At 44.4% G+C, this 12,036-nt stretch overlaps 1 protein-coding gene and 1 non-coding gene across 2 annotated transcripts in view; both read right to left on the bottom strand.

The window, feature by feature from the left end:
• Positions 1-1,152: 1,152 nt before the first annotated feature.
• Positions 1,153-12,036, bottom strand: part of LOC148146162 (uncharacterized) — a 34,210-nt gene continuing 23,326 nt past the window's right edge. Inside the window, exon 4 of the mRNA XM_087998615.1 lies at positions 1,153-1,757. Within this exon, the coding sequence (XP_087854741.1) occupies positions 1,153-1,757 (605 nt within the window). The remainder of the gene's footprint in view (positions 1,758-12,036) is intronic.
• trnal-caa (transfer RNA leucine (anticodon CAA)) lies at positions 2,277-2,359 on the bottom strand. Its single transcript has one exon. It is a non-coding gene; the product is annotated as a tRNA-Leu (tRNA).

The raw sequence follows: 12,036 nt of genomic DNA, 5'->3' as shown, positions 1-12,036 counted from the left end.
AGGGAGTCAGGCGAAACAAATTTTCCCATTGACAATAAATTGCAATCACAGACCGTTTGCATATCGCTGTTTGTCTGTTAACATACTTCCAGTGTGTTGTGAAACTGCCTTTTAGTGCACCTCTAAATGAGGGCGCAGGAGATTAGTATCCGTATCCGCTGGCTTTACTTTCCATTCGCGTGCGGCAAAAACAAATGCAGCGAATTTCCAGCATGTGAGAGAATGCTTTCCCTATCTGCCTATGACAAACTAATTATACATATCAGAGTCACACCATATTCACAACCTGTGCCTTCTTGTGAACCTTAAAATCTCATTTAATGGTGAAGGACATCTGTTCTGATCGTTTGATTCTCACCGAAGTGAAATTGCTCAAATCATGAGAAGACAATGCATATGGACTGCAGGGCACTTCTCCAAATGATGACACTGAATCTAACGATGGTTGTCTAGCTGTTTGATCATCGTATTAGAAATAGCTGTGCGTTGATAGTTTTCTGTGTGTGGGTTGACGGCATACCCGGGGAACTGGTAAGATTTGGAAGACATCTTCAACATCCAAGATCTGTACGGCCGAGTGACAGGGAATGCTGTCTTGGCGAAAAAAAAAGCCCCTGAGCCCATTCCTGGCTGAGCCCGAAACACTCAGACTTCCGATTAACAGCCTAATGCGCTGGCCAGTTGGGTCACAATAAGCGACGGGCAGCCGATGGGCAGGATCCCCTTTATCAGGTAGTCTGTTTCGGTTTGTATTCTCTGCGAGATTTTCATTGCTGCAAATGATCAAGGCCAACATCGATCGATTTTACAAAACCAAAGTTAAAAGACTGTATAGTTGCAAAGTCAAACGCTGCAGAGATTCACGAGCCCATTTCAAAGTGCAATATTTCGGCCAAGCAATAGTTACCACATTGGCTGAGTGCGCAAGTTGGCCATGTTTAGAAACAACAAAGCTGATTTTTTTTTGAAGATAGTGAGTGAAAAGCGACTGAGACAAAACAAAGGAAGGCAATAATTCGGGAACGGGATGGACTATCTCACTGAAATCGCATGGGATTTTCGTGCGCCACCTTAAAACAGGGATATTTGCAGATCTAGTACAATATACCAGCCGCTGTGAGCAATGCGCTTTGCTGAAGCGTGTCCGAGTGGTTACGGCGATGAATTACGGAAGTGTTGGGTCTGTTCCCGTATCGGTTCCAAGCGTGTCAACTGCGATTCGCAGTGCTGGTGGACTTTTGAAACAAGTGCCCGCAAGTTGCCGATGATTCGAACGCACGCACAATTTCTCGTGGCTTTTTCCATCTCCATAAACACGCAGTGACTTTGCTTTGCTGTCATTTGGTATATTTTCATTTCGGTTCTCTGAGCACGTGAGAGGCCCATGTTTACAAAGAACAAACCTGTTTCTGTTTTAACAAAGAGAGGAAAAAGCAAGAGAAAAGCATTCGGGTCCTGAAAGAGTTCTGGAATGCGGATGAGTTTCTTCGTGGAATCGGATGAGCTATTGGTCAGCATCTTCACAACAGCGATATTCCCCGATGAAACCCCATAACCGACGCGTGTTTTCCGGTCGGAATGGATAAACCGCCGGATTTGAAATCCACTGGGGTTGCCACTGGACAGATTCTCATGGTGCTGATTGCAGTTCGCTCTGCTCTTGCTTTGCTGATGCACGGGCTTTTCATGTTGGCAGTTAGAGACAATCCACACGCATGTTTTCGGTCCTGCTGAAGGACGTTTGCTGCCTTTACTATCTGTAGCGTTGTAAGTTATATGTGCGATTTATGCCTTTTTGTTAGACTTGAGGCACCTGTACCTATCAGTATGTGTGTTCTTGTGCAGGCCTGAGTGAGTGGCACTTGTCCGAACTATTCAACACGTTGTTACTGTGCGAAACTGCTCCAATCTCTCAGTTTCCTGGCTTTATGTTGTGATTGAGGGCAGAAATGAAAAGATGGTTGACTAAATGTGAGAGTACAATTTCCCTTTCTGCCTGGCGTGTTAGAGAGCATTTTGAGTTTGCAGAGTGACTTGTGGCTTCTCCAGCTGGGATAAAACTTAGCGATGATTCGAAACTGTGTGATGATTCGCAAAATATTGTTGGTGAATTAGAACTGGTATGATAATCTGATGTCGAGCAGACCGATATTGTGACAATGATTGGAATGAAAAGGACCGCACGTCGGAAAAGGAATCGCTCGCCAGCGGACGGCTGCGCTCGTAAACACAGTCTGTACAAGCGAAGGGATGGCCCACCAGAACGACGCGAACGCTGGTAGCGGTGGGATTCGAACCCACGCCTCAAGCTGAGACTGGAACTTGAGTCCAGCGCCTTAGACCACTCGGCCACACTACCCGCTCTGCCGCCAAGCCGGCAATAGATCGGCCTGTTTCGATAACTGCCATGCAAAATCAATGAATGAGAGGTTTGCCGTCGAATAAATATTGTGTCGTCAATCGTACACTCTTGCCCCCTTCGGTGACAGGGATTCACAGACCAAAGCAGCAATTTGTACCGCAGACCTCTGATGCAACTTTCAAAATAAAAGGATCCGCAAGGCAAATCGACCAGATTTCTGCATCAGTGCATTAGGTTTGCATGCAATCAAAATTGGGAGGAGGCAAAACCGAAGAACACTCGCTCTGGAGTAACAGCCAAACTGTCCAGTGAGCAACAAGAGACATGAAAGGGAGTCAGGCGAAACAAATTTTCCCATTGACAATAAATTGCAATCACAGACCGTTTGCATATCGCTGTTTGTCTGTTAACATACTTCCAGTGTGTTGTGAAACTGCCTTTTCGTGCACCTCTAAATGAGGGCGCAGGAGATTAGTATCCGCTGGCTTTACTTTCCATTCGCGTGCGGCAAAAACAAATGCAGCGAATTTCCAGCATGTGAGAGAATGCTTTCCCTATCTACCTATGACAAACTAATTATACATATCAGAGTCACATCCTACTCGCATACATCATACTCACATCATATTCGCAAAGAGCCGAATATCAGGGAAATTTGGTTCTGTGCATTCTCCTGCGCCTGTTGTCCTCACTTTTTTCCTGGATATAGAATAGATGCCAAACGGTGGTGAAAATGGAAATATTCAGTCGGTAGCTTTGTGACCAGTGGTGTTCCTCAGTTGTCTGCTTTGGGACCTCAGTTCTTTTTGTTTTTTTTTAACGAGAAAGGGTGGGTTCATACTTTTGCCAGTGTCATCAATTTCGAGTGGTGGTGATTACTGTAGTAGGCTATTGTTTGTTTCAACGGGAGACTGACTGGATGCAGAGCTGGGTTGATAAGTTGGAGTTCAGGTTGGAGTTCAACCTGAAAAAGTGAGTAGTTTAATGAAAGTGGGTCCTGCAGATCTGGAGATTCGACTCAATATTTGAGTGGTGCTGGAAAAACACAGCAGGTCGGGCAGCATAATCAATGTTTCAAGCAAAAACCTTTTCTCAGGAATTCATTTTGAAAGTTCAGATTTGAATACCGAATGCAAGGTTAAAGGTAGGAATCGTAGCAGTGTCGAAGAGCAAACAGATTTTGGGGTCCATGTCCATAGATCGCTCAGTGTTGTCACTCAAGTTGATAGTGGTGTTAAGATGGTGTATGGTTTGTTGTCTTTCATTAGCAGGGTGATTGAGTTCAGGAACCACATGCTTATGCTGCAGGTCTTTCGAGCCCTGGTTAGACCTCACTTGGAATATCGTCTTCAATTCTGGTCGCCTCATTATAGGAAGGCGTGGAAGTTTTAGAGAGTTTACAGAGGAGATTTGTCTGATATTGCCTGGAGTGGAAGGCATGTCATATGAATAATCGTTGAGAGAGCTCAGGCTTTTCTCATTGGAGCGAAGAAGGTTGAGAGGCGATTTGATTGAGGTGTATAAAATGATGACAGGCATAGACAGAGTGGATAGCCAGAGATTTTTTTCCCATGGTGAAAATAGCTATCACAAGGGGCATAATTTTAAAGTGATTGGAAGAAGGTTTTGTGGAGATGTTAGAGGTGGGTTGTTTACACATAGAGTGATGGATGCGTGGAATGCACTGCCAACAATGTTAGTAGAATCAGCTGCATTAGGGACATTTAAGCAACTCTTAGATAGGCACATGGATGATAGGATAAAAGGATGGCACAGCATTGATTTCTGAAGTGCCTGTACTGTGCTGTACTGTTCTATGTTCTATGTCCTGCTTCTCTGTCCGCAGATTCTGACGGACTTGCTGAGTTTCTCCAGCCAATTTTGGTTCAGATTTCCAGAATTCAGTCTCTTGAATTCAGTCCCTTTGGATCCGGTCTGTCTCAACAGTATCACCTCTCGTTCTCTAAACTCCAATTTGAACAGTGTGTCCAACCTTTCCTCAGAGGATAAGCCACTGACCACAGGAATGGGTTAAGTGAAGTGTATCTAACTGTTTCAGACACAACTTTATGATAAGAAATAGGAGATGCAGTCGGCCTTTCTGCCCAACAAGTCTGCTCCATAGAATTATTTGCATTATGGCTGATTTGATAATCTTCAAATTCAATTTCTGTCTTTGCCCCAAATATCTTGATATCATTTCATAAAAGATCCCAAATCTGTACACAGTTCTCCAGATGAGGCCTCATCAAGAGCACTTTGCCATAAACATTCCATCTGCCTTCCTCAACATATACTATCGCTGTATGGTAACTTTGTGATTCATGTACCAGACACTCAGATCTCTCTGCCTGCATGCAGAAAGAGGATAAAAACAGTATGCTTGCTAAGGGTCTTTGTGTTAGTCAGTGGGTAGTATTTGACAAGATGACACTTGCCAAAGGGACTCTTGCCGGTAGACAGGGTTAGAAGAAAGCACTTGGTAATATCCAGTGCGTTACTAGTCAACAGGTGGTTATGATAAATTAAGGCATTGCGCTATGAAAAAGCAGAAAAACTCCAGGCATCAAAGGAACTGACAGCAAAACGTCTTTGCTCATAAACTGCTTTTAGCAGAGAGCAGTCAGCAGGTACTGCGGTCATTGCAGCTCAGGTAGACTGGGAATTTTCAACTCGAATAGCTTAAAGCTGCAATAGAGTTTCACATGAATGTTAGACTGAGATGAAACCACAGAGTGAGTCATCAGCCAAAGTGAACTGAGAAGCTGTGTGCAGTTGCTCTCGGATGGTCACGTCACTGACATTCAGAAAGGAATGAGAGACAAACCACACATTCAACCCTGAAACACCCAGCCACCGATGCACCATTTATTTCAACACAGTCTGCTCGTCTCTATCTCCCAAGAAATATGCAACATTTCGTGGTGTTTGAACTTATTTGTGTTCCAAAATGATGGCTCTTGTTTTGAGGACATCACGTTGATATTTCTCTAACTCACTGCAAAAAAAGACTTCCTAAATCTGCCACAACAGGATAGTGAATTTCCAAACAAAAATCTCAATCAGCATGTAACACTAAGAAAACGGATGCGACGTCTCCTCCCCGGGTCAGGTATCATCCTCATGCCCCACCTCTCCTTATCCTCTACGTACCTGCGCTGACTCAGCCTCCTGTCTTCTTCACTCAACCTCAGTCATACAACACGGAAACAAACTCTACCATTCAACACGTCCATGCTGACCAGACATCCCAATCTGATCTATTACCATTTACCACAATTAGGCCCATATGCTGTAAACCCTTACTATTCATGTTCCTACCCAGATGCCTTTTTAATGCTATAATTGTACCTACCTCCACCACTTCCTTTGCCAATACATTCCATATATGCATCACCCTCTACATGAAAAAGAACCTCCCTGCTCTTATAATCTATACCTGGGCCTGGACCTGCATCACCCCCTCACTCCCCAGTCACAGAGCGTGGCCCTGGGTCTCCTCCTCTCTCCCCAGTCATGAAGCCTGGGCCACCCCTCACTTCCCAGTCACGGAACCTGAGCCCGAGTCTCCCCCGCACTTCCTAGTCACGGAGCCTGGGCCTACATCTCCCCATCACTTCCCAGCCATGGAGCCTGGGCCTGGGTCTCCACCTTGCTCCCTAGTCACGGAGCCTGGATCTCCCTCAGTTCCCACCCCGTGCCCCTGTCAGAAATTCTGTGAGCATGTTACGAGTAGCTCTCTGAGCCTTGAATGTACCATCAACAGACAGCAAGGAAAATCCCAATTGAAGGAGAGATGACATGCTGGGTTACATTGTCTCGAGAAAGCTGTTCAATATTGAATGGAACCAGCAGGAAAAGTCTGGACCATCAAGTCTCTGTTCCACAAGCAAATGGTAATGGGGCATGGTACAGGCAGCTGCACAGAGACAGATAATCACAAAGAGAAGATCAAACTAGAAATGAGATACTAACACACAACAGATGGAGATTAATTCTGGAAAGTGTGAGGTTATGCACTTTGCTAGGAATACTCTAAAGTCAGACTATTGTTTAAATGTACAGAGATTCCAACAAAGTGCAGTGCAGAGTGATCTGGGTGTTATTGTGCATGAAACATAAGGGTGACAGAGAATGTAACAAGCAAAGCTAAAAGAAATGGGTTCACAATTTAAAGGTGTTGAACTCAATACTGAGCTCAGAAAGTTGTAAAGTGCCTAGATTGAAAATGAGATGTCGTTTCTGCGGTTTGTACCATGATTCACTGGAGCATTGCAGCATGGTGAGGACAGACAAGTCAGCATGTGAGCAGGCTGCGGCAGGAAATGACAAGCTACAGAAAGGCCAGTATCATGCTTGTGCACAGACTGGAGATACTCTACAAAGTGGTCACCCAGTTTGCATTTGGTTTCTCCAATGTAGAGTAGGTATTGGGTGTAGCGAAAACGATGCATATGATTGGATACATATTGTCCTCCAGCACCCACTCCTTTCCAGCTCTCGGATGCCATCTGTTTCTGTCCCCCATCCCTTGCTGTGTTTTCACCACACCTTTTGACCTTCCCCTTGCTGAATGTGCTGCCCTTCATAAAGGACTGAGCTTCATACACCTATGCCCTCAACTTTAATGAATTTTGGGATCGCCATGACATTGAACTGTTTTTCTGCCAACATGTCTCCACACTCACCTCTTTGGGCTACTCAACATCCACTTCCCCCCCCACCCCGTAACACAGATCCTTTCATCCATCTCCAGGATCTCTGATTAGGGTTAGGGTTAGGGTTAGGGTTAGGGTTAGGATTAGGATTAGGATTAGGATTAGAGTTTAGGTTTAGGATTATGGTTAGGGTTAGGGTTGAACCCCTTCCTCTGGCCTTTTACCTGCCCTCGATCTCTTCGTTGAAACCTGTAAGCATGACTTCAGTCATCTCAATTTCTTTGCTCCTGTCACGCACTCTAATCTGTCCCCTACTGAAATTGCTGTGCTTCACTCACTCAGATTCAACCTTAACATTGTAATCAAACCTGCTGACAAAGGTGATGCTATCATAGTCTGGTGCATTGATCTTTACCAAGCAGTGAAACACACAGGAATGAGGAGTCAGGCTCACTGGGAAACACATTGGGAAGACCAAAGCCATCCTCTTCAGCTCCTGCTACAAACCCCATCCCTCTCCCTGAGCACTGTCTACTGCTCGAACAGATTCTTTGCAACCCTGGCTTCATCTTTGAGGCTGATCTGAGCCCCAAATCCTCCGCAGCACAAAGATCAGCCACTGAAAATGTCAGCCATGCCTTTTGGCCTCCAATGTGACCATTCCAGTGTTGTCCAGACCCACATTACAGCCAACGATCTCCGACAGCTTCAGCTCATCCTAAACTCTGCTGCCCATACTCGAACTGACAGCAAGTCCTCTTCCTCCATCGGCCCCCCTGTGCTCACTGACTCAGCCGCTCACTGTGCTCATTGGCACCCGCTTCAGCTACACCTCAATTTTCAAATTCTCATCCTTGTTCTCAACCCCCTCCCTGCCCTCCAACCTCCCTATCTCTGTAATCTCTTCCAAGACACCTCACTCAGTACGATCAGCAATCTTGGATACATGGCTCTCTATTCTTTCATACAAGTCATTGAGAAATATGGTGAGAAGCTAAGTTCCCAGCACAGGACCCCACTATTCACATCTTGCAGGTTGCAGGACACACCTCCTCTCTGCTTCCCCGATTCTGAACTGATTCTGAACTGAAGACAAATGCTTTTCGCAAATTCCACATGCTTCCATGTTTATGACCAGAATCTCAAACACAGAAGCATAGAAACGCAGAGCTCGAATCGGCCATTCCACCCTTCAAACCTTTTCCGCCATTCAATATGACCATGGCTGATCATCCAACTCAGTCCCCTGTTCCCGCTTTCTTCCCATAGCCTTTGACCCCATTAGTCCTTAGAATTATATTGAACTCCTTCTTGAAAACATTCCAGGTTTTGGGCTCAACCGCTTTGTGTGACATAAAATTCCACAATGTTCTGTACAGCTCCAATATATCCTCCCTGCTGTTACAATCTATAACTGAAATGACAAAGATATGCATCCTGTACGGCTTCAGAACTGTCATATTGACATTTCATATCTTCCAAAGTGCATCATCTCACATTTTTCAGGGTTAAATTCCATCGGTGCCTGATTTGCCTATCTGACCAATCAACTTCTGACCTCCTGTGACATAACACCTTCTTCTTCACTGTTAACCATCCACCAATTTTTGAATCATCTACAAACTTGGTCATCAATTGCCCCACCTCAAGCCCCAACTACCACCATCACCACCACGTTCTCACCCACATTATTTGTATATATCACTATCATAAGGGACCCAGCACTAATCCTTGTGGTATCCCACTGCACACTAGACTTCAGTCTCACAAACAACTTTCTGCCTCCACCTTCTCCTTTGAGGCAATTACGGTGTGATCTCATGAAAGCCCTGTGCAATTGCAGTAAGATATTCCTGCTCCTGTACTCAAGTCCTCTCACTTAAAGACCGACATGCCACTTACCTTCATCACTGCCTGCTGCACATGCATGTATACTTTCAGTGACTGGTGATCTCATTGGACAGCCAGATCTCACTTCGCCTCCCCATTCGAAATCTATCACCACTCAGATCATAATCTGCCTTCCTGTTGTTGCTGGTAAACAAATGACCTCACACTTATCCACATTGGATCCACATTTAACACTCATTCAACTTGTCCAAATAACACAGAAGTATCCTCTTCACAGATCCCCCTTCCACTCAGCTTTGTGTCATCTCCAAACCTGGAGATATTACTCTTAAGTTCCTTCATCTAAAACATTGACATATGCAATATTAAAGCTCTCCCAGTCTTTGTCCACTCCTGCTGTGCAGCAGAGCCAACCATAGTGCCACAAATCTGGTTATTGCAGCATTCCCCTGAGAGACCATTCCCCCCAGCAGAATCTGACATGCTCTATCTGTTTAAAAGGGGAATGGCCACAGAAGCCTCATGTGGTGCCTGTCCACAGTGACTAGTCTTCCTGGTCGTTATCTAATGATTTTCTGCCTGTCGAGTCTTGACTATCGAAACCCCTAAAATTTGACTTATAAACAGACTTTTAAAGAACCAGTACCAGACTTTTGTTTATGTTTTAAACCTGAAATTTTGTTTTCAGTAACAATTCCCACAGAAATTAGACAGCTGGGGTATAAAGAAAATAACAAAACCAGATAGATTAATTAAATGGTTTTCACGATGCAATGATTCACAGGCATAGATGTTAAAAGTTCACAGTGTAGAGGGTGAGGCTTCCCCATATCGATCAGCTCATGAGGAGTCTCAATCTGACCCAGTCTGGTTAGTTGTTGATCTTGCGTTGTTTCTGTCATCTCCAGGTGTTTTCCTTGGTAGTGGAGTAGTGGGGTGTGGGTGGGGGAGGAGGTAAATTTGGCTACAGTACATTCACTTATTTTCTCCAAGTCATTAACACACATTGTAAACAGTTGTGATCCCAGCACTGATCCCTGTGACACCTCGCTGATTTACAGATCACCAACCTGAAAAAAGAATACCTTAGCCCCACACGCTGTTTCCTGCCAATTCACCCATTCTCTATCCATTCCAATCTGCTATTTCCAACACAATGGGCTCTTATGACTTAATCTTTAGTGAAGTACCTTGTCTAAAGCTCCGAACAAATCTACTGGTAGGCTCTGTCCACTCCGGTTAAGTATTTCTTTATAAACTCTAACAAATTGGTAACCCACGATTTCGTTTTCATGAAGCCATGCTGAGTCTGTTTGATTGGATTACGATTTTTCAAACGTTCGGCCATCACTTTCTGAATAATTAATTCCACAACATTTTTCAATCAAGGCACGTATCAGCCTATTGGTCATTGGCATATAATGTTTTTTTATTAATCAATGCCATTTTATCCATCCTAATTCTGCCCTTTATAATCCATATTCCCCTCTATCAGGTCCCATCTCAAACGTCACTACTCCAAGGAAAACAACCTCAGCCTTTTCAATCTTTCGTCATAGCTCAGACACTCCAATCCAGGCAGCATCCTGGTAAATCTCCTCTGCATCATCTCGAGTACAATCATAGCCTTCCTATGATGTGGTGAGCAGAACTGCATACAATGGTCCAGTGGTGGTCTAAACAGTTCCAGCATATCGCTCTGCTCTTGTATTCTACTAAACACGAGTATCCCATTCGTCTTCTGAGCCATTTTATCTCCCTGTCCTGCTACCTTCAGGAATGTGTGGAGAGGCACATTGAGCTCCCTCTGATATTCAATACGGTTTTGAGCCCGTGGTATCTGTTGTAAGTCATAGAGTCATAGAGTCATAGAGATGTACAGCATGGAAACAGACCCTTCGGTCCAACCCGCCCATGCCGGCCAGATATCCCAACTCAATCTAGTCCCACCTGCCAGCACCCGCCTCATATCCCTTCAAATCCTTCCTATTCATATACCCAACCAAATGTCTCTTAAATGCTGCAATTGTAAGCTTCCCATTTTTCTCCTTCTCCAATCCTGTCCATCTCTTTATATACAGTGGAAAGGATTTCCGCAGGCTGACAACCCATCAGATAGATGAAACATTCTTCTCATTTTCAACTTCAATGAGACGCCTCTCCTTATCGATCTGTGGAGCCCAATTCCAGCTTCCCCACAAAAGGAAACAATCTCCAACCGATCCAGTCCTCTCAGGATCTTACAGGATCCCATAAGATCACTTCTCTGTCTTTGAAGTTCTAATAGGTCAACACCAAGATTGTTCAACCTTTCCTTCTTCTCTCACTGCAGCATTCAGTCAAGCAAACCATCTCTGAACTGCTTCCATTGCAGCTCCTGTCTTTTCTTCAATAAGGAGACTGAAACTGAACACCATACCCCAGATGTGCTCTCACCAAGCCCCTCACCCTAAACGCTGTACAGCTGCAGTAGAACATCATGACTTTTAAATTGCATTTCCTTTGCAATGAACTCCATCTACTTCTGGATTCACTTGCTCTAGCTAAGTACCGACTTTATATCCCAGGATACCCAGATCCCTCTGTCCCTCAGAGGGCTGTAATCTCTTTTCATTTCCATAGTTTCCTGCTTTCTCCTGTCTCTGCCAAAGTGAACAAGGTTATACTCCCCCACACTATACTCCATCTGCCCAATATTACTCCAAAGCCCATCTGTATCTAATATTCAGCAGAATGGACCTTCACTGGGAAATTTGTAGCTAGAATAATGACATATCTTTGAGAATTACATTAATAACAGTTTTATAGCAGTTTTCATTAGTTTAATGACACAAAGGCTTTACTGTCTGTGCAAACCAGCTACAATGTCTTTGCTGCAATGGTTCACGTTTACAAAAATCAAACTTACACCAAATATTCCATTATTATTCTTCCTGGGGTTCACTGGAATTGGCTCAGATTGTACTCCCAACAGTAAAAACTGAGTGAGAAATAGAACTCAGAAGATTGATCTCAGACTGAAGACTGTATCGGATAAGTGAAAACGTTCCTGCAAACATTATAGCTTCTCCTGGGTTTCCTCTCCCTTTCTCTAACTCCCTCACCCTCTCTGTCCCTATATTCCTTTGCACCTCTCTCTGTCTTTCTCTATCATTCCCTCTTCCC

Source organism: Chiloscyllium plagiosum, unplaced genomic scaffold (genome assembly GCF_037043375.1).
Source record: "Chiloscyllium plagiosum isolate Xiang-an unplaced genomic scaffold, Cpla_swu_hap1 HiC_scaffold_21, whole genome shotgun sequence".
In the NCBI taxonomy this organism is placed as follows: Eukaryota; Metazoa; Chordata; class Chondrichthyes; order Orectolobiformes; family Hemiscylliidae; genus Chiloscyllium; species Chiloscyllium plagiosum.
Note: the sequence above shows the minus strand (reverse complement) of the source record. Positions and strands in the feature narration are given on the sequence as shown.